The 22,495-nt window shown below is 40.5% G+C and overlaps 1 protein-coding gene across 9 annotated transcripts; it reads right to left on the bottom strand.

Moving 5' to 3' along the window:
* Nucleotides 1-424: 424 nt before the first annotated feature.
* On the bottom strand, nucleotides 425-19,633 carry SLC25A51 (solute carrier family 25 member 51). Of its 9 annotated transcripts, XR_014059748.1 has the most exons (5): nucleotides 19,530-19,633; nucleotides 16,394-16,587; nucleotides 15,633-15,757; nucleotides 15,479-15,535; nucleotides 425-4,908 (listed from the first exon to the last, which is right to left on the bottom strand). XR_014059748.1 is itself a non-coding variant. In XM_081510811.1 (4 exons), the coding sequence occupies exon 4, from the start codon at nucleotides 4,865-4,867 to the stop codon at nucleotides 3,974-3,976; it is 894 nt and encodes a 297-aa protein (XP_081366937.1). In that variant the 5' UTR covers nucleotides 4,868-4,908; nucleotides 15,633-15,757; nucleotides 16,394-16,587; nucleotides 18,960-19,633; the 3' UTR covers nucleotides 425-3,973. The 9 variants fall into 9 exon arrangements, 4 of the variants coding, with proteins under 4 accessions (XP_081366937.1, XP_081366948.1, XP_081366962.1 ...); XR_014059749.1 differs by lacking the exon at nucleotides 16,394-16,587 and having other exon boundaries at nucleotides 15,633-15,747; XR_014059747.1 differs by lacking the exon at nucleotides 16,394-16,587.
* Between the last annotated feature and the right edge of the window lie 2,862 nt (nucleotides 19,634-22,495).

Here is a 22,495-nt window from a genome sequence, read left to right on the forward strand (position 1 = left end):
GAAACAAACAGAATGAAATTAAAAGCAGATATAAAAAACTCAAAAAGCACCAATATCCAGACCATTTAGCTTGGGAATAAGCATGACCTGAAGATACATTATTATAACACAAAGTATTGATAAGCTGAATTTACCAAGATAGTTTATACTCAGTAAGGGAAAAGTTTATTTGGAAAAAAACCTTTAAACAATGCTTTGCAGTCAACCTATTTAGAAAAGAAACTTATTTGTAACTTTTCTTGACCAAACAAAATGGATCAATGAAGAACTGTTTTACCTACAAAGTTATCAGGTGGGGTCACTAAGAGTCAAGGTAGCATGCTAAATGTTCTACCAAGAAAAAGACTAATAGACTAACCTACTACAAAAAGCAAACCGCTAGTAACCGTAACCCAACCAGAAGAGAAGACCAAATAGAAAGGACTTAAAAAAAAACACACACAAAACTTTATTCCAGACAGGAATACCAAAAGAAGCACATTAACTCTGCAACATTTAACAGATTTCATTTAAACTCATATAGTCACAAAACTCAAAATATCAAACAAAAACAGCTTTGTGTGCTTAACCACTTTTAATAACAAAACTTTAAAAAAGGAAACACATAGAGACTCCCCCACAATTTGGGAGCCATTTAAGCAAGCATATATTCAGTATTAGGCAAAAAGGCAGCATTAAAAACTAAAAATCCTCAAATTTAAGGAGAATGCCTATTCAAGTCTTTTATTCTCATTTATAAGCACATGAGAAAACAGATTATTTTCAAAGAATCAAGTCTGAGTGCTTACCCTTTCTTTAAATGTGATCACCACTGTGCCTTCATTTTGACTGCATACCCCTAACATGACAGTACTTCATCTACACTGAACAGTCTTGGTCAGTATGACTGGCTTACCGTGAAGGCCTCCAGGACCACCGTCATCATCTTCTTAAGGTCTGTATTGCTTTATAATTGAGTCCCACCACATTATCAAGCTAGGGAATTTCAGGTGTCCAAAGCTGATTATATATACACAGTTCTGTTTCACTGCACAGTTTACAATATATAGCAGGTGATTGATTATATGTAATATTGACTACTGAGACAAAAGCACCGACCATCTCCAACCACAAAAGAAACAAAGACACACTTGCCACCATATAGAGGTTGTGTTTACTCTGTAGTGCAGTCCTGAGGGCTCATACCACTCTTAAGGGTGTTAAGTATAGAATCTATAACATATTTCTGGTGGCATCAGAGTGAAGTATAGGAGGCAAGACCCGAACTGCCCTGTGCTCTGAGCCATCTGCACCACATATGTAACAGAAAGGCCACTTTTAAAGCTTTTCAGATAAAGTTATTCAATCATTATTTGCCTTTTCAAAATTATTACCATACTAGTTCACATTGAAGGTAAAAACAATAGATAGAATCTCTTACTAATAACACATTTTGACTTCTTTTAAATTTCAGACAAAGCTGTCTGGCTACCACAAGTTCTGTTGAGTTTTCTGTCAAATTTAAGAAACTACAGGACAACACAAAACCATCCCTGGTAATGTATTTGCAGTTTGGTCTTCAAAAGCTGTAAAAAGTGACAAAGAAATCAAAAAATAAAATGAGTTAAAACCATTAAAAAATATTTATTGTTTTTAAATGCCACGTTTGAGATAGCAGAAACCAAAGCAGCCTTCCAATTCTCATTTCACTTCTATTTCACAAAAGTACTTTAGAATTTAGATTTCTATCACCTACATGGAGTGTATAGGCAAAAGGAAGCCCTGTAGAACCGAACGCCAGTAGTCAACCTGCAGGGCCAGGGCGTGACCCCAGGCTGACTCACCCACCACATGCTGAGCACCCAGACATACCCGGGAGTGCGGGACACACACGAGAATGAGAGGTTCAGGCACCACAGTGCCTTTGCGGCCCATCCCTGAAACTCAATGTTTCAAATACTGACTCTATTCCATAGACCAGAAGATGCTACTCTCATTTATTAGGCGTTAAATTCTTATTTTCTCAAATCCTTACACCTGCACCTCGGTTTCTAGAATAAAATGCCATTTCCAGCACAACATTGCCAAAGAGCCTCTGTAAAGCTGGTGAGCTTCATTATCACCTGGCAAACACCTAACAACGCCCCCTGATCCTTCACAGCTGGAAGGATGATGGTCCTGTTACCTGGCCAGCCATCCTGCACTGAGAGGTAACATCTTTTTTGGACTACCTGTCCAGAAACTGAGTAAACGACCATCTGAGGCCCTGATTTTATTTTGGTCAGCATGTGCACAGTTATCCAGAATGATGAAAGACTGGTAATAAAAGCTAGGTGCTCTGCCCCATGTCAGATGCTAAAAAGCAATCCTAACTACATAATACTTATAGATGTGGATTTTTAAAAAGCTGATAAACCATTTTTCTAGGATATCTGGTATGTTTTACTAGTTATTCAATACGAACTGAATGAACCACTTTGCTTTTTTATCTGGAAAAAACATTTTAAAATCTGGTTCCTTTGACAAGCAAATATTTGTTACGTAAGGGATAACTATGCTATACAGCTATCACCAACTTCTAGAATTTAAAACTAATATTTCAAATATTTTATTTAGACCTTATCCTCTCAAACTATCTTACTAAATGATAAAATGGTAAAACTGGGTTCCCAAAATGTAAAGATCCTAACAGAAGTTCTATTTCCAAGAGTAAAATAAAAAAGACAGCTTAACACTGTGGGTGAAAAGTTATCCTGAGTTTTTTCCCCCTCCTTCTCTGGAACACTTAGAAACCAGGAAAAAAAAAACAAAACAAAACTGAGGTCTGATTAATAGACTTCCAAAATAAAATGGAAGCACTTTTGTTGTTTTTTAAAGGGAGTTTCAAGAGAATAGGATACTTGAAAATGACAAACTAATACTCAAAGGAAAAAAGAAAAAAAAACTTCAAATTTCTTCACTAAGTTGGCAAAAACAATTCAAAGAAGTTGAGCTAAACAGAGCTCGATCTGAAATACAATCACAGGTTTCCCCTGCATTCCCACGGAACCTTTTGTAAGCTGAAATGGCCTACAGTGAAGAAGCAACTACTTCTTGTAAAAGCAAAAATCATCTTCGGATTTCTTTTGGTTACTGAAAACAGGTCCTAATGTAGGTCTTATGTAAAAGTGAAGTGGCATAAAGGAAACTCTGGAAAAGTGGGGGATACCTGTAATATTAAACTTAACAGGATGAAACAAAATTAACAAAATTTAAGTCTCCAGATCCTCTGGCAATGAAATAAGTGAAATATAAAAATATTTTGGAAAGGTTTAAGGTCATGTTCAGAACTACAGAGAAAACTTCAACCCTAGAAAGCAAACCTTAGATGCTTGAGTCTACCATGTCTAGACAAATAACTCAGATAATGACCATCACAAGAGGTGCTTACTTTCAAAACAAATACAAGCAATTTATCATGAAAAGCCTACACATAATAAACTATTTTTCTTCTCTGTTCTGCTCCATTGTTCTGCTCCATGTACATGCTTAAGTTCACAAAAACTACCCTTTGCAACTCCTCCTAAGAGCAGAGAAGCAAGAAATGGAGTAACAGAAGTAAGCCTGAGAATTTATGGGACCCTAAGAGCCTTTTCTCTGGCTGGTCATGGCCACTTATGTTTCAGTACAGAAGACTTCTGGAAAAAAGAATCAGACCTTGGCTGTTTGTTTCCTTGTCAAAAGCTATCAGAGAGACAGCTAGTAACAAGGCAACTAGCCTAAAGGTCTCAGACAATGATTTAGAAAAATCCCACACTGCTCAAAAAAACCTTTAAATTTTCCTACTGAAACCTTTTATTCTGAATTTGTTGGGGCTTAAGGAAAATAGCTTTGCCCAGAACTCACTGTGCCCTGGACTTATGACACCAGTTTGTATTTGGCCCATAAGAAACAAGCCCTAATTGCATCCATCTTAGGTCAATTCAGTCGACAAATGGCACTGAACCAATTTCTTTCATATAATCTTTAACAAGAACTCGTAAGTTGCATTAATTATGCCCCATGAGATGAGGGACCGATGGTAATTCAGATGGGCACCTCGGAAAAGATTAGTCAGTTTCCTGTCCCGTTCTAGCCAGATTTTTTGGAAAACCTTGGGGAAAGACTGAAATTCCCCGCCAATCTGAGACTGCATGCGAGTTTTTACAACATTAACTGGAAAAAATAAGATTCCCAACATGGCACCCAACAAGCCTCCACAGATAAAATCATTGACCAAATGAGCACTGTGAGTCGTTGCTGTAGGCAGGTGCTCCTTTATGGGACCTCGAAGGCCAAAAAAAAGGACATTGCTGAATCCGTTACGGAAGAGAACGGGCACCAAGCCTCGATAATACTCTCTAATTCCATGGCATTTCAGTGCCTTGAAAGCCTGGTAAGTGTTTGTAAATTTGTCATGATGCCTGTGGTCCTGAAGCAATGTTTGGACTCTTTCCAGTGGAGTGAAAATTGCTTCTGTTGTCCCTGCAAGAACCGCGGCCATGCTGCGGGTTGCAAACTCTGGGGTACTGATATGCTTACGGAGAAGGCAAGATAAATCCTCATACAGACCAAACATAAGTGCCAGTGTGGTTGTCTTCTGCATTAATGGGGGGAGGATTCCGCGATACAAGTTTCGAAATCCGTCCCTCCTCAACTGAAGTATCGCATCCCGGGTTTTGATTCCATACAGCTGTTGCCGAAAGAGGACCTTCTGAATGGGAAATGTGATTGCTATGTTGTTGAATGCTGCACAGCAGCCACACAGGTAATGCTTCATTTCACTAACACTTGCAATATGAGGTGCTATATCTTGCTTTGAAGATGTTAGGATTGGGGGCCTCTTTTCATGAGCTTCTGAATCCATCATGTTGCTTAAGATCTTTCTCCGTCACAAAGGACTTTTTTAACCTACAAACAACAAAATGATAATAGGTAAACCTTTATATACAGTACTAAACATATTAAAAATTCCCCCAATCCTTCCTCCAATTTTTGGACTCTATTACATTTGGGGTGGGGGGGCCTGAGGCCCTTTCAGCAGTCCAGGGGGTCCTCCCTTTTCTAGCTACGTATCTGCGTGAGGCTGGATTTTCTGCATATACTTCGACCAAAACAATTTACCATAACAGATCAAATGCAGAGGTAGGTACGAGATGCCACTGACCTTTTAAGCTGGACATTAATGAGACTTATAAAACTGTAAAACATATTTCTCATTAATTTTGGGGGAAGAAAAATAATTATTTTTCATGAAATGTGTTGGTTATGTTAACATGTAATGGGTTTATTGCTGTTATTCTAAAGTGAATTAATAAATATTTTAAAATTTTGTTTTTATTTCTAAGACCATGAATATTAATCCATACACATAAAGGCTCTTTGGGGGTCCACAAAATTTTTTTAAGTTTGTAAAGGGACCAAAAAATTTGAGAATCACTGGACTAGATCATATGTAATGCCTAAACTACATAATGGTGCATGCTATTATCCTTCTGAAACAGATTCAAAGGGCTCTTGTGAGTAATAACAAGACACACATTCACTCATTCTGTTGCTAACACTTACTTAGTATCTACTGTAAACTAGGTCCTCTGCTAAGTGCTAGAGACTCAAAGACAAGGAATTTGCAATCTAACAGAGGACTGCCAAGGTAGACAATCACTTGAGTGTAATACCTTCTATGATAAATATCTACTGTGGGAACACAGGTAAGGGACAGCAAGTATATACTTTGTGAAGTGGAGGCTGGGAGAACAGGGTCAAAGACAGCCTGCAGGTATATACTATACACTATTTTCACATATTTAATTCTCAAAAATAACTCCATAAACATTACTTTCCCAGTTTTTACAAATGAAAAATCAATATCCCCTTCATCCAAGGTACAGTTAGTAACTGGTGGAGCTGGCATCTTGAAATGAAGTCTGCCTCCAGAGTTCATGTTCCTGTTGTCACACCACAGATGGCAGTGACTTTGGTAGGCTGTCCTGGGACAGACTGGCTGTACCAGACCATGCTGAAAAAGATCTGAAGCCTCAATACATAGGCTTAGCCCACTGAATAGAATGAAGGCAAGTCCTACCACTGGAATACATATGCTTTCTAAAAAAAGCCAATTACTCCCTGCCAGTCATCTACAACCTAATTAAAAACAAGCAAAGGACTTGAACAGACATTTCTCCAAAGATATACAAAACAACCAACAGACATACGAAAAGATGCTCAACATCACTTATTGTCAGAGAAATGCAAATGAAGACCTCATACTCATTAGGACAACTGATATTAAAAAAGAAAAGAACAGAACAAGTCTTTAGTGGGGATATAAAATGGTGCAACCACTATGGAAAATAGTATGGCAGTTCTTCAAAAAATGTAAAACAGAACTACCATGTGATACCATCACCAATCCCACTTCTGGGTACACATCCAAAAGAATTCATCGCAGGGTTTCCAAGAGATTTCTGCACATTCAAGTTCACAGAACTATTCACAGAGCCAAGAGGTGAAAGCAACCCCAGTGTTTGGATGTATAAACAAAACGTAGTATATTCGTACAATAGAATATTATGTAGCCTTAAAAAGGAAGGAAATCCTGTTACATGCTACAACATGAATCAACTGTGAGGATAAGGGGAAATAAACCAGTTATAAAAGGACAAATAACCATGTAATTCCACTTACATAAGTACCTAAAGTAGTCAAATTAATAGAGATGAAAAGTGGAATGAATGGCGGTTACCAGAGGCTGGGGGAGGTGGGAACCGAGTTCTATTGTTCACTAATGTGTATAGCTTCAGTTCTGAAAGATGAAAAATTTCTGGAGATCTGTTTTATAACAATGTAAATATACTTAATATTACTGAATTTACACTTAAAATTGTTAAGATGGTAAATCTTAGGATACATTTTTTCTTTTTTTTAACCACATACCTAGAAAAGAATACATATAAGGGTTTCAATTATAAGTAATTACAAGAATAAAATGGGCCACATAAACCATCTAGGTCTTTGACATACGACCAAAAAAAAATCCCCTCTTCCCAAACAAATTTATTGTTCTTTCCTCCCCATACCACACACATGCTTCTGTAAACTGCTAACCATTCAGGACAAAAGATGTTAAAGAGAAATGTCATCACGTGAAGGTGGGGCAGAGTGCAGAGTGCGGCGCAGAATCAGAAACCGTATGTTCAGCTTACATGTGCAGGAGCCACAGACATGGGACAGAAAATACAGAACACACCTACACGACTCTAATTTTCCTTCTAGAAATACAGCCTAGGGAAATAGTTATTAATAGAAGAGGTACTCAAAGACTCAACTACAGGACAATTGTTAACAGTGCTCTTAACAGAAGAGAGTGAAAAAGTTGGCCTAAAGCTCAACGTTCAGAAAACTAAGATCATGGCATCCAGTCCCATCACTTCATGGGAAATAGATGGGGAAACAGTGGAAACAGTGTCAGACTTTATTTTTTTGGGCTCCAAAATCACTGCAGATGGTGACTGCAGCCATGAAATTAAAAGATGCTTACTCCTTGGAAGGAAGGTTATGACCAACCTAGATAGCATATTTAAAAGCAGAGACATTACTTTGCCAACAAAGGTCCGTCTAATCAAGGCTATGGTTTTTCCAGTGGTCATGTATGGATGTGAGAGTTGGACGGTGAAGAAAGCTGAGCGCCACAGAATTGATGCTTTTGAACTGTGGTGTTGGAGAAGACTCTTGACAGTCCTTTGGACTGCAAGGAGATCCAACCAGTCCATCCTAAAGGAGATCAGTCCTGGGTGTTCATTGGAAGGACTGATGTTGAAGCTGAAACTCGAATACTTTGGCCACCTTATGCGAAGAGTTGACTCATTGGGAAAGACCCTAATGCTGGGAAGGATTGGGGGCAAGAGGAGAAGGGGACAACAGAGGATGAGATGGTTGGAGGCATCACTGACTCGATGGACATGGGTTTGGGTAAACTCCGGGAGTTGGTGACGGACTGGGAGGCCTGGCGTGCTGTGATTCATGGTGTAGCAAAGAGTCGGACACGACTGAGCGACTGAACTGAACTGAACTAACAGAAATAGAGTCAAAATTAAAATGTGGAACAGAAAGGCACACACTGCATAAATGAAGATGTAGCCAACTGACAGGATGTCATACAGGTACTAAAAATAAAGGAGTATTTACATTTAAGGCTCAGTATATTAATTTGAATTTTTAATGGTGTTAATGAAGTGTTGGATAGCAGTGAGTCCTTTTTTTTGATCAATAAAGTATCACAGGAAAAAATAAAAAATAAGGGAGAATACTTTTATTGACATGGCACAATCATGTTTTTATTAATATATTTAGGTAAGAAATAGAAAAGCCAAAATTAGTTTTATATTTTCTAATTTCATAATAATGCTATATTTCCCTTTTCTATATTTTTCAAGCTGAATTAGTTGGAGACAGTGATAAATCTAAAGGTCTAATCAGGAGGACAAAAGGCCAACAGTGACAGAGGGATGTGACCAAGTTCCCAAGTGACCAAAGGCAAATTGCTGTACCTCCTTGAGGCTGCTTCCACACATATAACCAGCCACGGCTACCCACCCTCACTCTGGAGCAGAAGTCAGCTGCAGAGTGCAGTTGCCAGGTTCCAGTAGTATGCTGGGGACACAGCAAGTTCTGCACTGTGTTCTTCTGTTTGCTTCATTCAGACTCTCATGATAACATCATCAAGATGTTATTTTAATTTACTTCTGTTAGGAATTTCTTCTTCTTTACCTGCTTTTACATTGGTCTCCTCAGTCTACTAAGAGATTTTAATTCAACGAATTTGTTCAACTCCTATAATGTTCAGAGGTTAGAGAAAAAAAGGACCTTGGCCTCAGGGGAGATACGACATGCAAATGACTGGACCATAGTGTGATAAATGCAACCACAGAAACATGTATAAGATGTAAAGGCCCTGCAGAGCAAGGGGCCATTAATTAGCTGTCTGGAGGGAAAGACAGGGTGGCCTATGACTTCTGGGCAGGGCTCTGGAAGGTGAACAGGACTCTGGTTGTACGTAAGAGTGAGGCACATTTTGGCCAAAGGCAGCACAGGCTAAGGTGGAGTCCTCGTATCAAAGGAGCAGCACATTCCTGAGTGTGTCTGGCTGGAGCTTACTGTGGAGGGAGATGGATGAGTGGCAGTCAGTAACACAAAAGCTGGCTAGGACCTGTGTTACCAGAGACCCTCATGATGATCCCAAGACCCTCTGATGCTATTATGGTTTTTTTTTTTTTTTCCTTTCTCATGTGAAGCCAATAGAAACAAACTATTTTCCTTAGGCATGTTACACCAAGATCTGTGTGCCCTTTTCCCAGAAGACAGACTATATTAAGAAGAAAATGTAACACGTATATAGTCTAGCCCAATGGCTGTTTGCAGTTGGAGCTGGCTTGCTATCACATTTCTATTAGAAAAGATAAACATGCCCTCAGTTGAGAAGAATTATGCCTGAAACCACTGCAGGCCCAATGGACTGTAGCCTGCCAGGCTCCTCTGTCCATGGAATTCTCCAGGCAAGAATACTGGAGTGGCCTGCCATTTCCTTCTCCAAGGAAAGCCTGCCCTAAAGAAGGTAATAAAAGGAGTCAGGAACTCTTCTCCCTGCTGTCACCTGGTCACACCTGTAAAATGAGACAGCAGCAGGGCCCTAACTTTTCACTGTCCACCCCCAACACCAGAGTAGCCAAACTACCCCTGGACACCAAAACACTGTGTTCATCTGAACAAACGTCACCTCTGACAGAGGCTGGAGGACTGGGACTTATCTCTAAATGTTGCTTAGTACTATCACAATGGGGAATAAAGGGATGGTAAAAACTGTGGTTGCTGAGGGGGTTGGGAGAGGGATGGAGCAGCAGTTCAGGATTAGCAGATGCAAGCTATTATACAGAGAATGGATAAACAAGGTCCTACCATATAGCACAGGAAATTATGTTCAATATCCTGTGATAAGCCACAATAGTAAAGAATATGAAAGAGAACATATATATACATATATATATAGATAGATAATGGAATTACTTTGCTGTGGAGTAGAAAGTAACATTGTAAATCAACTATGCTTCAATAAAATAAGCTAAAAAACACACATTTAAAAAAGATGTATATTTCTTTAAGAGAAAAATAAAAGTGTAATTAATGAAATACACATATGTCCTCTCCTCCAGGCTCACTGCCCTAGCCCAGGTCCTCTTCACTTCCTGCCTGACCACTGACAAACCCTCTTTACTAGTCAGCCTGACAATAATCACACACTCCATCCCATCCCCACCAACCTCTCCATCATTTAAAAATCTAACAGCAGTAGATACCCCAGTGTTTTGAATGGTCATATAGTAGTTTATCAAATGGATATATTATATGTAATTTATTCTATCTCCTATTTATGGTCACTGTTTCTGATTTTTTCCTTTTAAACAATGCTGCAATGGGCAACTTTGTAACTACACCTGGTGAACTCTCACAAGTTTATCTGTAGGGTAAAATCTTTAGAATGGACTGCTGGCTCAAACTGCAGTATATTTTAATTTGAAAGCTAGGCCAAATTGCCCCCAGAAACCTTACCATGATTTACATTTCCATTAAGTGTATGTGAGTTCCCAGTTTCCCTACCATTTCCAGCACCATGTATTAAATAGTAATTTCTGCCCATCTGACGGGTGAAAAAAAATCTTGTCACTGAAATTTTTTGATCAAAATTGAGCATTTTTCATATTTATTGACCATCTGAATTTCCTTTACTGTAAAATTTCACATTATCCATTTTTCTGAAGGCATTTTTGTTAATTTGTAAGATTTCTTCGTATCTGAAGAAAATCAGTCCTAGTTACATTAATGAAGTTGTGGCAAATATTTTCTCCACTTTGTATCATTTTTGTGATACTGAAGTTCCTAATACGGATACGACATCTACTGATTCTGGCTTCTAGGTTTTGAGTGCTCCATAGAAGGCCTTCACTATTTTTGAAGTAAAAACATGGATTATAAGTAATCCACACTTCCTTCTACAACTTCTGTGGTTTTCATTTACCACATTTACCACTTTAAGTTTCCAGGTAAACTTGAGTGTATTTTTGTCATATTCCTCCCCAAAATCTTGGTATTTCATAGAAGTGACTTTATAAACTTAAGTAACTGTCACTTTCTCTAAATTGAACCTTTAAAAAAAACCAACAAAAAACTGTACCTTACAAGGATATGCTATCTTCCTATTTACTTTTTAGAAACCTTAGCAGCATTTAAAATTTTGTTCACAGATCTCGAAATTTCTCATCACGAAGTATTTTACCTTTTTAGTCCCTATTATGAAAGAGTTGTTTTCTTCCAATTAATTTTCTGCTCTTTGTCTGCCTATGAAACAGTTACCAGTTTCTGTGTATTAAGGTTAAAGGCAGCCAACAGCCTCTGTTTCTCAGGTTTTTTTGGTGGATCTGCTTGTTTCCACTACATAAAATATCAAATAACTTTGCCTTCTCCTTTATAGTATGCAGGTTTCTTACCGGATTGGCATGTACTTGCTGAACAAAATTGAACTATGGTAACAGTAAACATCCTTACACCCTGACATTTGTGGGAACTCTGGTATGTGAAGCATGAAGCTGGCTTTTGGTTTGAGGAACATGAAGTTCTTATCATCTGACTGTTTATAACCCAAGTCCTAGCAGTTTCAAGTTTATGTGGGGAAACAAGTCATCATGATACAAAAGTATTCACTGATCAACTGGACCATATAAAATTTGTTCCCACTCAAGTAATCTGTTTACCATCTCTCCCTGCCCATCTTTAGGACTGTGCTGAAACATGAAGTGGAGAATGTCTTCCCAGAGCTATTATACAATTTCATCTGACAAATTACACTGTAACCCCCAACACTTCATTCTGCATTCATTCTAAGAATTAGTACATCTACAATGATAATTTAAGCCCCTGCCCCCTGCCACTTACTAGGAAATTTGTTTCCCATTAAAAATAGATTCCATTTTTTTAGCACTCAGTTCAGTCGCTCAGTCATGTTACTCCTTGCGACCCCATGGACTGCAACACCCCAGGCCTCCCTGTCCATCACCAACTCCTGGAGCCTACTCAAACTCATGTCCATCATGTCGGTGATGCCATCCAACCATCTCATCCTCTGTCGTCCCCTTCTCCTGTCTTCAGTCTTTCCTAGCATCAGGGTCTTTTCTGATGAGTCAGTTCTTTGCATCAGGTGGCCAAAGTACTGCTTTCAGCTTCAGCATCAGTCCTTCCAATGAATATTCAGGACTGATTTCCTTTAGGATGGACTGGTTGGATCTCCCTGCAGTCCAAAGGACTCTCAAGAGTCTTCTCCAACACCACAGTTCAAAAGCATCAATTCTTCAGCGCTCAGCTTTCTTTATAGTCCAACTCGCACATTCATACATGACCACTGGAAAAACCATAGCCTTGACTAGACGGACCCTTGTTGGCAAAGTAATGTCTCTGCTTTTTAATATGCTGTCTAGGTTGGTCACAACTTTCCTTCCAAGGAGTAAGCGTCTTTTCATTTCATAGTTGCAGTCACCATCTGCAGTGATTTTGGAGCCCAAAAAATAAAGTCTGTCAATGTTTCCCATTGTTTCCCCATCTATTTGCCATGAAATGATGGGACTGGATGCCATGATCTTAGTTTTCTGAATGTTGAGTTTTAAGCCAACCTTTTTACTCTCTTTCACTTTCATCAAGAGGCTCTTTAGTTCTTCTTTGCTTTCTGCCATAAGGGTGGTGTCATCTGAGTACATGAGGTTATTGATATTTCTCCCAGCAATCTTGATTCCAGCCTGTGCTTCATCCAGCTCAGCATTTCGCATGGTGTACTATGCATATAAGTTAAATAAAGAGGGTGACAACATACAGCCTTTACGTACTCCCTTCCCAATTTGGAACCAGTCTGTTGATCCACACCCAGTTCTGTTGCTTCTTTACCTATATATAGATTTCTCAAAAGGCAGGTCAGGTGGTCCGGTATTCCCATTTCTTGAAGAATTTTCCACAGTTTGTAGTGATCCACACAGTTAATGGCTTTGGTGTAGTCAATAAAGCAAAAGTAGATGTTTTTCTGGAACTCTCTTCTGTTTTGATGATCCAGCGGATGTTGGTGATTTGATCTCTGGTTCCTCTGCCTTTTCTAAATCCAGCTTGAACATCTGGAAGTTCACAGTTCACGTACTGTTGAAGCCTGGCTTGGAGAATTTTGAGCATTACTTTGCTAGCGTGAGACGAAAGCACTTGTGCGGTAGTTGGAACATTCTTTGGCATTGCCTTTCTTTGGAATTGGAATGAAAATTGACCTTTTCCAGTCCTGTGGCCACTCTGAGTTTTCCAGATTTGAGGGCATATTGAGTACAGCACTTTCACAGCATCATCTTTTAAGATTTGAAATAGTTCAACTGGGATTCAATCAGCTCCACTAGCTTTGTTTGTAGTGATGCTTCCTAAGGCCCATTTGACTTCACATTCCAGGATGTCTGGCTCTACCATCGTGGTTATCTGGGTCATGAAACTCTTTTTTGTATAGTTCTGTGTATTCTGGCCACCCCTTAATATCTTCTGCTTCTGTTAGGTCCATAGCATTTCTGTCCTTTATTGTATTCATCTTTGCATGAAATGTTCCCTTGGTATCTCCAATTTTCTTGAAGATTATCTCTAGTCTTTCCCATTCTATTGTTTTCCTCTATTTCTTTGCACTGACCACTTAGGAAGGCTTTCTTATCTCTCCTTGCTGTTCTTTGGAACTCTGCAAATGGGTATATCTTGCCTTTTCTCCTTTGCCTTTCACTTCTCTTCTTTTTTCAGCTATTTGTAAGGCCTCCTCAGACAACCATCTTGCCTTTTTGCGTATCTTTTTCTTGGGGACAGTCTTGATCACTGCCTCCTGTACAATGTCACGAACCCCCGTTCATAGTTCTTCAGGCACTCTATCAAGTCTAATCAATCCCTTGAATGTATTTGTCACTTCCACTGTATAATTGTAAGGGATTTGATTCAGGTCATACCTGAATGGTCTAGTGGTTTTCCCTACTTTCAATTTCAGTCTGAATTTGGCAATAAGGAGTTCATGATCTGAGTCACAGTCAGCCCCTGGTCTTGTTTTTGCTGACTGTATAGAGCTTCTCCATCTCTGGCTGCAAAGAATATAATCAATCTGATTTTGATATTGACCATCTGGTGATGTCCATGTGTAGAGTCTTCTCTTGTGTTGCTGGAAGAGGGTGTTTGCTACGACCAGTGCATTCTCTTGGCAAAACTGTTAGCCTTTGACCTGCTTCGTTTTGTACTCCAAGGGCAAATTTGCCTGTTACTCCAGGTAGCTCTTGACTTCCTACTTTTGCATTCCAGTCCCCTATAAAGAAAAGGACATCTTTTTTGGGTGTTAGTTCTAAAAGGTCTTGTAGGTCTCCATAGAACCTTTCAACTTCAGCCTCTTCAGCATTACTGGTTTGGGAATAAATAGACTTGAATTACTGTGATATTGAACGGTTTACCTTGGAAACAAACAGAGATTGTTCTGTCGTTTTTGAGACTGCATCCAAGTACTGCATTTTGGACTCTTTTGTTCACTGTGATGGCTACTTCATTTCTTCTAAGGGATTCTTTTCCACAGTACTAGATATAATGGTCATCTGAGTTAAGTTCACCCGTTTCAGTCCATTTTAGTTCACTGATTCCTAAAATGTCGATGTTCACTCTTGCCATCTCCTGTTTGACCACTTCCAATTTGCCTTGATTCATGGACCTAACATTCCAGGTTTCTACGCAATATTTGTCTTTACAGCATCGGACTTTACTTCTATTACCCGCCACATCCACAACTGGGTGTTGTTTTTGCCTTGGCCACTAATAATCGACTAATAAGGGCCTCTTAGTTTTTTCAAACATGAGAAGGGAATACACATTTATTCCTGTTTTACGATCACCCCCACCCTTTTCCACAGCCACTACGCTAGGAATCTACCTTGAACTCTGGTCAGTTGCTTTCAGGAAGCTACTGAGAGGATCCTATGGACCCTGGAGACAGAGTCAGTGTAACATTTAACAGGTACAGATAATTGCCTGGGTTCTAGGTTCAAATCCTGGTTGAACTATGTATATACTGTGTGACTTTCAGCAAGTTACTTCATGTCTCTATGGCTTAGTTTCTCTGTTTATAATATAAGAATGCTACCTACTTCACAGGCCAGCCAATTAATTGAATAAATACATAAGAAGTACTCAGGAAAAGTAATCTATAGCACAACAGATGGCTCGACAAGGATTAAGTACTACTGTTCTTTTCTGATGTATTTGTTTGGTATATACGTTAGAGCATTGCTTGACAATTTGTCACCCTTGCAATCCTATTTGGCCATAGTGAAATATTCCTTTAATGTACCACTACAGTTTGCTAATATTTTAAAATTTCACATCATTATTCATAACATACCGAGTTTCCGATTTCAGTACTATCTTCACGTAAATTCAGATGTCAATGTTCCATTCCCTTTGTAAAAGAATTCTGTTATTCTTCCTTCTTTAAGCTGGTGAACAATTTAAATCTTATCATAATTATCTTTTTCTTGAAAGATAAAAGAATTCACCTGAAACACCATCTGGGCCCGGTGTTGTGGGGGATGGTAGCTTTTCAAAGACCTTCTCAATTTCTTCCATTGTTACTGGTCTGTTAGGTTCACTTTCCAGAGTCAACTGTGATAACTGGATTTCCCTAGACAGAACAAAATAAGCCTGATTTATTTAGTTTTATAAAGCAGTTGTTATTTAAAAGAACACTTTTAATCTTATGTGTCTATATTCCCTTTTTTCTTGAGCAGGGTAGCCAGTTTACCTAATTCACATTCCTCTCATCACAGCAAAGAACCAGTTCTTAAATTTACCAATTTAACTATGTTTCAGTTTTTAAAAATTTTGTTTTTCTTCTTTATCATCTTGTTTCTCCTGCTCTGGGTTTATTTTCTTCTAATTTCTTGAAGGGAAATTTCTTATTTTTATGTATTCTTTGTTTCATAATTTGAGTGTTCAAGGCTATGTATTTTGCTTTAAGCAAAACCTTTACTATTACTTTTTAAGCCATTCCATGGAGAGTTTTGGTCTAATTGGTGGTTACCTTACCATCTGTACCATCTCCTATTCTTCACCACAGTGGCTTTGATTTGGGATGACATGCACCCTTTCCAGAGTCCAGGCCTGTTTAGGGTTCATGCATCACAGCATATCTTTAATTTATGCTCAGGAGAAGAGAATCTTTCTTGTGTAGGAAAGATCCTACACGGATGAACCTTGATATCTGACAACTACCCTCCAGTCTGAAAAGGTTCAATGACAAAAGTACCTTGAGGCTGACCTTCATCAGTGGGAGAACAAAGCAGCAGCAAGCAGCCAAGTTCACCAAGTCCACTGCTAAGTTTTTTGACCACAGTGGGACACTGGTCATGTATGTACACGAGCCTGAAGTATCCAGGCTCCATAACAGTCTCGCCACAGAAAGAAAAATAAAACACAGACTTTTCAAAGCAGCCATCTTTCTGCCGGATCATGCTGAAATACAGAGTGAGGGGGAAAGAAACTGAGATCTTAAAATGAAGCCAGAAATGTTAAAATGCCCCTGTTTTGTTCTGAACTTTTAGTCCATCCAGGAAAAATAGGATTTTCCAGCACAGATATGAGAAGCTGCAGATCTTGTATCTAGCTGGGGCCTCCTTGACCTGCTGATTGCATTATTTCAACTTTTTTTCTGGACAAGCACTTTTGGTAAAAGCTGTATAGACTTCCTCCTTCATACCCAAAGTAATTTATATAGTACTGGCACTGTGCTATGGAGCATTTGAAGACTCAAATTTTAAACTTGTTAACCTGTTTCTGACTGTGCTAACTCCCCTTTCAACAGATGTCTCCCTTAATTCAGGATATGATCTGTATGTACGACAGCTGCCCTTCACACACAACTTTTGTGGGTATGCATAAATCTGACTTTGGGAGAACTGGAAAAAAAAAATCCAGTTTTTTAATTTGTTTAAAACAGATCTTCTATTACATTTTGTGCTCTTAACGAATTAAAGGCATCAACAGCATTTTTAGTTAAAAATTGTCCTGTAGATGCTTGAGAAGTTTGCCAGGGCATAGAGTTTGATAATTATTAATCGATCAGTCTTCTATATCCTTTATTCTTATCGTTTCAGCTGCCAGACATGAGTTTAAACTCTTACTAGTACTACACTTGTCAATCTAAGATTAACCAACACTTTAAAAACAACTTAGCATAGAAACACTTTATATCCATGTAATGCTTTGCTCTTCTTCAGTTTCAGGAATAACCAATGTTAAAATCAACAAAAAATCAAGATTCATGTATGTTATTATGCCATAACACAGTGACAATTTGTAAATGTAAAAAAATTTCATTTTTACATACAAAACACATAACAATCTATTCTGAATTGTAAAGTCACAACCTACAAGCTGTTTAACAATATACATCCTTGATAACACAAACCAAGATACTTGTACACCTGAAGAACAAAATTTTGTTCATATTCACTCTTAATTACTGGAATGGTACTTGCATTACTTTACAAAATTTTGCAAATTAAAGTACTTCAACTAGTTTTGTCACGACTCTTTGGGTCTGTTATTAAACAAACAGAAAACTGTGGCAATAGAAGCCAGTCAGTCATTTCTTGACTACTGTACTGAATTATTTTAAGAAATCTCAAGAACACGTGTACATTTAGGGTTACAGATTTTTAAAAAATAAGCCTAGACTTAGGAAAAAGGAACATAATGAAATCTTTCCAGACTTCATAGATTTACAGCTTTCTCCCTCATTTCATCCTACACACCAGGATAATGTGAACAGGTTCTCAATTTAGCAACAGAAGGAAAGCTAGTGTGCAGGGTGTTCTTCTGTAGCAAAATTTAAAATTTTGCATGTTTATCGAGAGTGTGAACATGACTAAATTTCTTTGCTAAACTGATCTATATATTTAAATTCTTTAAGATGGATAATAATCCTTTGCAATTTATTGCAAAACTTATTTGCCATAATTTTACATTTGTTTGCTACCTAAAACACTCAACCTATGTCAACATTAGGAAACAAAGTTAATTAAGCGGACTTTCATTAAACTCCAAGTGTCAATCAAACTTCTGTGGCAGAAGAAAACAGTGTAAAGTCTAAATGCTCACTGTAATTTACAGGCCACGGGATAAGACCGAGATGTGATCCAGCACAAAGGTCTCAGTGCAAAAACCGGGGAGAAAGCAACTGTAATTCTCAAAGGATGTTGACTCCCACAAGTCAGCAGGCTTGAGTCAGCATTCAGAGCAAGATTAATCTGGGTTCTAGTCCTAGTTAGGACACTATCTTGCTACTATAAATACAAAGCAATGTCTATAATTTAAAAACTCCACTTCTCTGGGCTAACTTTAATCTACCAAAGGAGAGACAGGATAAATCCACTCCCTCTTAAAGGTAACAGCTTGTGATCTTTCCCTGGGATGCACTCGAGGTGACTCCAGATCCAAAGCGCCTAACCAGTATTCTGGAACCACTAACGGGCCCAACCAGTCCTGACACCTTTTGATTTTATGGAGTTCTTTCAAAACAAGGGCACTACAGAATTACTTTAAGGGCTTCTGTTTCACTGCTTGCAGGTGGGGATTAAGACCAGATGTATACGGCTGTAAGGGGCAAAAAAGAAAAGCGTAAATACAGCTGAGGCATCGACACGCTCCACCTAGATAAGCTTAGTAATTGGTACAGAGATTTTCAATTAACAACAATGCCCACCCCCACTTCCCCAACATCACCAAAAAAAAAAAAAACCCACCCTAGTACAGCGGAGTTTCTCGTACCAACAAGCAACATGGTGTCGCGGAACAAGCATTGTTTGGCCATTAGCTGAACTTACCGCTCCCCTGGCGTCCATTTCCCCGGTCTGTGGTTAAGGGGGAGGGGAGGGGAGGGGCGTGGACGGGATCGCCCAGGCCTCTCCAGTCCCTGACATTCAATGGAACCAGAGGTCCCGAAATCCCAGGCCCCGAGATGGCAGGGGCCCTTTAGCGGTCCCAGCGCCGCTCTCCCAGGACTCAGGCAAAGCCCGGCCCCTCCCCGTGCAGCTCTCAGGGCTCGCCAGGAGACACCTCCCTGCCCGGGGCGCGCCCAAATAAACGCACAGCCTCCTCTGCCGAAAAGGCTCGTTCCAGCAGCCAGACGGCGCCCTCGGCCCGGAAAAGCCCGGTGGCGGGCAGCAGAGCAGGAAGCGTAGAGCTGGCCCCGGGGACTGCGGACCTCACCCGGGATGACGCGCGCGGGAACGGCGGGGAGCACCAAGGCGAGGCAGGGCGCGCGCGTGCGCGCCTAGCAACCGCGCCAGAGGGCCCAGCAGACGGCCTCCTCAGAGCCTCCTTCGTGCTTCCACTCACTCCACGCGGAGGCCGGGGGAACCCCGTGCTTTCCTTTCGCCTGCCTCCCCACTCACCCATTGCCGCGGGCACCCGGCTTCCACGCCCTGTAGCGGCCCGCCGACAGGTTGGTGAGCCTGCGAGCCGGCGCAGGCGCAGACCTTGACCGACCCAGAGCTCTGGGCGGAGCGTGACGCGGTCGACGCCGCCGAGCCCGGTCACGTGAGGTAGACGTCGCCGCAGCACCTCTCCGTAATCCCACCGAGGGTCAGGTGATGCCGGCTAACTCCTGGCAGCGGCTCGCCGCCGCAGGGCAGGTGTAGAGTCACCCATCCCACCTGTCGTCAGGCTTTCGGGTTCCGCTTGCTGGAATAGCGTACCCTTGGTGTACGGTGGCCTTGCCGTGCCAGAAACAGCCAACGCTTTTGCTAGTGCACAGCCTGTGGAAGGACCACTGGGAATCGACAGTTGTGGATGGCAAGCTTGCACGTGGGCCTAGGCCTTCAAAGTCTCCACCTCGCTACCCTTTATATCATTGGTTAGATTTCATCAAACGCTCGGAGTGGCCTTTTGTCAGCTACTGATACTGCAGTTCACAGAACACCTTTAGAATATACAAATGTGTGTGCTTTAAAATATACAAATTATTTAAAAGCCCTGTTTCCTTTCAATCGCAGACAACTTGCACGTCTTGGACTTCACTGCACTAGGAGTTAGGAGGCCTAGGTCAAGTCATAGCGGTTCTTGAGCCCCAGATCTCTGAAAAGTAACACTTGCCTTGCACGCATCCTTTGGCCCTTGTAAGAATCCCGGGGAATAATGATCTGACTCTTATCAACTGGAAGGCACACAGATGTGAGGGACCGAAGGAAATGGAAAGGTCAGCCTGGGAGCGAGGTCCTCTGGAGGATCATCAAATAGGTGATGGCTTCCCAGGTGGCTCATTGCTAAAGAAGCTGCCTGCCAATGCAGGAGGTGCAAGAGACACTGGTTCCATCCCTGGGTGAGGAAGATCTTCTGGTGTATCCCTGGGTCAGGAAGATCCCCTGGAGTAGGAAATGAAAACCCACTCCAGTATTCTTGCCTGGAAAATTCCATGGACAGAGGAGCCTGGCAGGCTACAGTCCATAGGGTCGCAAAAAAGAGTCAGACAGGACTTAGCAACTACACAACATGCTCTTTACTTGGGGTTTGTCCAATAAGCAACTCCACTGGAGTGAAACAGGGTGGGTGGCTTTCCCTGTGCACTTCCTCTGAGAGCACTTTGTAGATACTGAGTGCTTGAGCTGGTCTGATTAACTGCTTCTTGTGATTGGGAGGCCGTGCTACCTAATTTCAGCAAATGCTCTGCTGAGGTACCTACTGTGTGCCACTGTGTTCTCTTGGGAGAGCTTAGAGTGCAGTGAAGGCTGTAAAAGCAAAAACTCTGAAAATTCAGAAGCATGAGGGGCCTTTCCCCTTAAGAGAGAACCAAGGATGGCTTCATAGAAGAGGAGGTGTTGAACTGGGCCTTGGAGGATGAATGAGTGGAATTTGGAATAGCGAGGAAAGTCATAGCAGGAAATAAGATTGTAAAGGTCAGGTGGTGGGGTCTGATATTGCAAACCTTGACAGTCAGATACAGGCACCTGGCAACTAACTAGCGTGCAGAGATAGATTTTGGGCTCCATGAATAATGACAAGGCCATTCTGTACCTTGGAATCATTAAAATTGGGCAACAGTTGAGGAAAGGCATTTATGCCAGAATTATGTTTGCCCTGTCTTGTGTGAATTCTTATTCAGATGTATTATTCGAAAAATAAATAAATTAGGCAGGCACCCAGTGTGTTCATAGCATAAATAATTCATTTCTGATTAGAATGGAGAGGTTCTTCTCCTGTGGTAAAGCCTGAAGAGGAGGCAAGAAATGGAAACTAAACACACAGCTGGGTCACAACAGACTCAAAAGAGGGGGAAATCCCCTCAAAAGAGGGCAGTGTCGACAGGAGCACTCATGTCTGGAGCTAAGCCAGTCTGTTTCTTTTATGCAGCCAGTCACAGCGCTGGCCTCTCCCCCACCAGCTCTTAGTTCCTTGTTAGAAACCTCCCAGGTCCTTAATTGGCTATTCTTGGGCATATGAATGTTGGAGATCAAAAGCCTATATTATCTGATTCAGGATTCATCGTAAAGCTATCCTTTAATTTCTCTGTCCTCATCCACCCATTGTTGTATTCTTTCTTCAGTCTCTTATTAAAGTGTTCTCTATACCTCCAGCTTCCACAGCATCTGTCAGATAACATCCTCTAACCAAGTTTTTTTTTTTTTCAGGTTGCAAATATTAATCATTTAATGGTTTTATTTATTTGGATGGTATTTTATGTTATTTTGTCTGATGGAGAAAGTGAAAGTCGCTCAGTCATGTCCAACTCTTTGCAACCCCATGGACTATACAGTCCATGGAAATTTCCAGGCCAGAATACTGGAGTGGGTAGCCTTTTCCTTCTGCAGAGGATCTTCCCAAACCAGGGATCAAACTCAGGTCTCCCGGATAGCAGGTGGATTCTTTACCAGCTGAGCCACAAGCGAAGCCCAAGAATACTGCCCATCTGATGGAGAAGTCATCTCTTTTTCATATTTTTTTCACTTAAAATTTTTTTAAATTGGAGGATAATTGCTTTACAGTGTTGCATTGGTTCCTGCCATGTAACAATGCAAATCAGCTATAAATATGTATATAAATATATATATATATTTATAGCCTCCCTCTTGAGCCTCCTTCCCCCATCCTATTCCACTCCTCTAGGTCATCACAGAGCATCAGGCTAGGCTCCCTGTGTCTAACCCAGTTTTGATTATCTCACTCCTCAGCTAAAAAACTTCTAAGGGTCCTGTCTTGTTTCTGTAACAAATCCAAACTCCTTAACTTGGCTCATGGGTTCTCGGTGTCCTGTCCCTTTACTATCTGTCCACCTCATCTCTAGCTTCATTCTGTGCTTCTGCGTTGCGCAGTCTCTCAGTGTGTTGCAAACCCTTGTTTCTTAAACCTGTCTCCCTCTTTCATC

This window comes from Giraffa tippelskirchi, chromosome 1 (genome assembly GCF_054371585.1).
Source record: "Giraffa tippelskirchi isolate mGirTip1 chromosome 1, T2T-mGirTip1v1.2.pri, whole genome shotgun sequence".
Lineage (NCBI taxonomy): Eukaryota > Metazoa > Chordata > Mammalia > Artiodactyla > Giraffidae > Giraffa > Giraffa tippelskirchi.